The following is a 3391-nucleotide window of genomic DNA, read 5'->3' on the forward strand; positions in this document are numbered from 1 at the left end:
CCAGGTGCTGGTGTCACTCAGAGCAAGTGAAAAATTGGAAGCACTTTCATGTAGGGATCCTCAAGCGAGTGCCTATACCAGCCAGCGGCCCTCATCAACAAGGCATTGTAAGAAATTGATCCATCTCCTGCAGCCTGTACACAGTGCCTGACGATTGAAGAGGGGAAAATATGCTCTTCTTTCACAACACCTGAGCCTTGGAGAACCACGGAACAGAAATACTATTACAGCTACTTTTTGTGACTGGCCTTCAATGTGCCTGAATGTCAGAGGGCTCTAATCTTTCTAACTGAAGTTGGAAGAAGCCATTACAGAACTCTGTAAACTGTTTTATAGCATCTGAATGGAAGAGCCACAGTACTCTGTTCAGTAAAGACATTATGCAAGTACCACTTTTTCCTGTTATGAACCATCCTGAGAAAAAGCCAATATGACCTGTTATCCTGTCTAAACAGGCACAGTATTGTATAGGTCATGTGTAGGAAATAATTTATGCTCACTCTGGTGCAACCTGTATCAAGTGCCTTGGACCACTGTTCTTTCATAAAGCTTTTCCCCTGCCTGAGACTTCATCCTTTCCCTTTGAAGGAGGAGGGTGGCCAGCCCCATGTCAGCAACCATCCCTGCTTAAACAAAGAAGAGAGGAGTGGCATTGTTGGCTAATTCTGTGTCTTTGAGAGGAGCAACAGTATCCCTCAGTAGTTTAATCAGCTGTAATACATTGCATCATTGGTGTATCAAGGATTTCACCTTATTTATTGTGGATTAACTAGGATCCTGGCCCAAATGGGCTCTGGCCTTTATAGTTACTAGTGTTTGTATAATAAAAGCTGGTTTGTTTACTCACAAGTGCCCCTGTATATGGATGTAGTCTAGAGGAAGTTAACAGGCAATATTTTAAATTCTGTGCTAGTAACTTACATGCAGAAAACATATGAAAATTTGGCACTTGAAAGACGTATTACAAATCTGAACATCTGATATATATTCCATACTTGTGTCAGGGTCTGGTGGAGGAAGGTGGGGATAAACAAAGCTTAAGGCTGCACTGCTGACCACACCTCTTTGTAAGTCCCACTGAACTTTGTAGAACTTACCTCTGAATAAACATGCATGTGAATAGGCTGACAGTGAGGTACTTCTCCATATAGGCAGTAAGGATACAAGAATAGTGGCCCCAGTGCAGGAGCTTTATCCAGCTCGCTCTCATTTGTAAGTTTTCATTACGATGCAGCCCTCCAAGCCCCTCTCTCTCTACCCCTTAAGAACTCTTCCCCACACTCCTGGTTCACATGCTCCTTGAGCATTTTTGCCTGGATGGAAAGTGCCTTTGAACTCCGATAATGCTTTTTACTTATCTGAATGGAGGATAGCAGGTGGTGAGAGTCTAATGCACGTGTAAACTAATTTTACAAGCTTAACACCTTTTGAAAATCTCCCAACTTTGTTGTACATAGGGGCTGAATTATTGGAACAGGTGCAGAGCCCATAGAATCAAAGGTAGCTAAATTCGATTACTCAAGCTGCTTTAAGAATATAGCAAATCAGGAAGCTGAGTTGACCAAGGTTTCTGAGCTGTACAAAAGGATGTCAGTTATATGAGTGAGGAATATTATAACTGTATCCCTGTACTGCTTCTTTACTTCACTTATATACAGAGCCTAAAATGGCACCTTCAGTTAAAAGGCTTTAAAAACTTCTCAGCTACAGTAGGAGGACAGATAAGTGAGAGATAAAAAGGAGGAATAGCAATGTTATGAAACCCTGTCACATCTATTAGGATGACGAGTCAAGTTCTATTCTTCACTGGGACTTTGTGTGGTAATAATGGTGTAAAATAGAGCAGTAGCAGCTGCTACATTCTTGATTTGTAGAGCAAGAATAAACTTTATATGAAAAGGCATGAAGTGTAGAGGAAGTCTATGTTATACAGCATCTTATATTTAAGGTCCCAAAATAAGCTTAGCATATTAGAATGCATGAAAATGACTGATGGTTCCACCCTTAAAAGCAGCTAGCCGTTTAGTGTTATTACTGCTCCTGAGTGTTCTCTCCTGCCTGCCAGCCCATCCTCCCCTTTTCACAACTCAGGCCTGGCTTTAGGACTTCCAAACCTATAATCACTGTTGCTTTCACCTTCACTACCCCTTTTCTTGTTTTGCATAGGAAAAAGGGCCAAGGCTTTTTCTTGAAATGCAGTGATCTCTTAATTCCATAGTCATTTTAGCACAAAACAGTCCTTGGCAGTTGGGCTACTATGTTTTTGTCCAGGTGGACTCTACTCTGTAAACACTTCAGAGTATGATAAAACACACTTTTGGTTACATCAGAAGTTTTCCCCATCTCAGTCATGCAGAATGCAGTTATGCCAAATCTACACAAACGTTTCAATTAGGCAGAATAGAAAAGATAATATGAAAACTTGCCTTCTCCTACAGAAGGTTTTTTTGTCAACATTCCTACATCATGGCAGTCAGGAGAACCTGCTTGACTTGGAGTTTCTCCCGTGAGCATGAATCTGTAGTAGATTATAAAGCAGGCAGGGCAGAATCTCTGCTGGAGAACCCTCACCCACACAAAACCAAGTAAATTAGGCTGAGTGGCTGACAGGTTCAGAACCTGACCTTTCGCTCCAAGTAATAGAAGCAACACACACAAAAGTAATTTTTTTAAAATGTTAGACCCTAACTGTAGAGCTGCATAAATTTAAGTAACAAGTCAGTAACCACACGTAGATTGGAGCCTTTGCAGTTATAGTCCCACATGGTTGATGAGGTCTAGTTCTCAAGAGATGATGATGTGGTAAATTAGGGTGGGGGCTCTTCCACTTCAAACTGCATCCATCAGATTCAATGCACGTCTACAAAAAAATTCTCTTGCCTATCAAAACATAGAAGTCAGGATAAAATGTTAGTCTACAATCCTTCTTTCAGTGTGCTAGTTTTACAAACCAAGGGAAATTGTGTATGGAAAAACATGCAATTGTTTTGAGTCCCAACCTGCAGACTGAAGTAGTACCATAAGACACACTTACTACTTATGAGAACTACAAAAGAGAACATGAAGGAGTTCTACAAGGATTTGCTGGTTCTTGTGTAGTGTTACTGGTGTTTTGTCTTCTGTTCAAGGTTGTACAAACTGCTAACCTGCCACAATCATCTGTGAAGACTTGACATAACCACCTGATTTTGGACCAGCAACAGTCTTGGTGATGCTGTAGCACATGTTCAATATAATATAGCTCAGGAAAGCCAATAACTAGGGTAACAGCTATCTGGACATAGACTAAAAATGCCAGAATCTGCTGTATCAGCGATGCCTGGGGAAGGAAAAGGGCAAACGGTGGCACCTGGTTGAATGTGTAAGGAGAGTTACAACCTTTAACCCAAAA

The 3391-nt window shown here is 41.1% G+C and overlaps 1 protein-coding gene across 6 annotated transcripts in view; it reads left to right on the plus strand.

Annotated features, from left to right (window-relative positions):
- The window catches only part of STK36 (serine/threonine kinase 36), a 36092-nt gene extending 32894 nt beyond the window's left edge, over positions 1-3198 (plus strand). For 5 of the 6 annotated variants that reach the window (XM_061609316.1, XM_061609320.1, XM_061609318.1 and 2 more), the window contains one exon: positions 5-842. In XM_061609316.1, coding sequence (XP_061465300.1) covers positions 5-151 — 147 coding nt within the window. In that variant the 3' untranslated portion in view covers positions 152-842. Of the gene's footprint in view, positions 1-4; positions 843-3128 lie in introns of those variants that run through there. The other variant, XM_061609319.1, reaches the window with a different exon arrangement.
- Positions 3199-3391: the final 193 nt, after the last annotated feature.

Source organism: Rhineura floridana, chromosome 2 (genome assembly GCF_030035675.1).
Source record: "Rhineura floridana isolate rRhiFlo1 chromosome 2, rRhiFlo1.hap2, whole genome shotgun sequence".
NCBI lineage: Eukaryota > Metazoa > Chordata > Lepidosauria > Squamata > Rhineuridae > Rhineura > Rhineura floridana.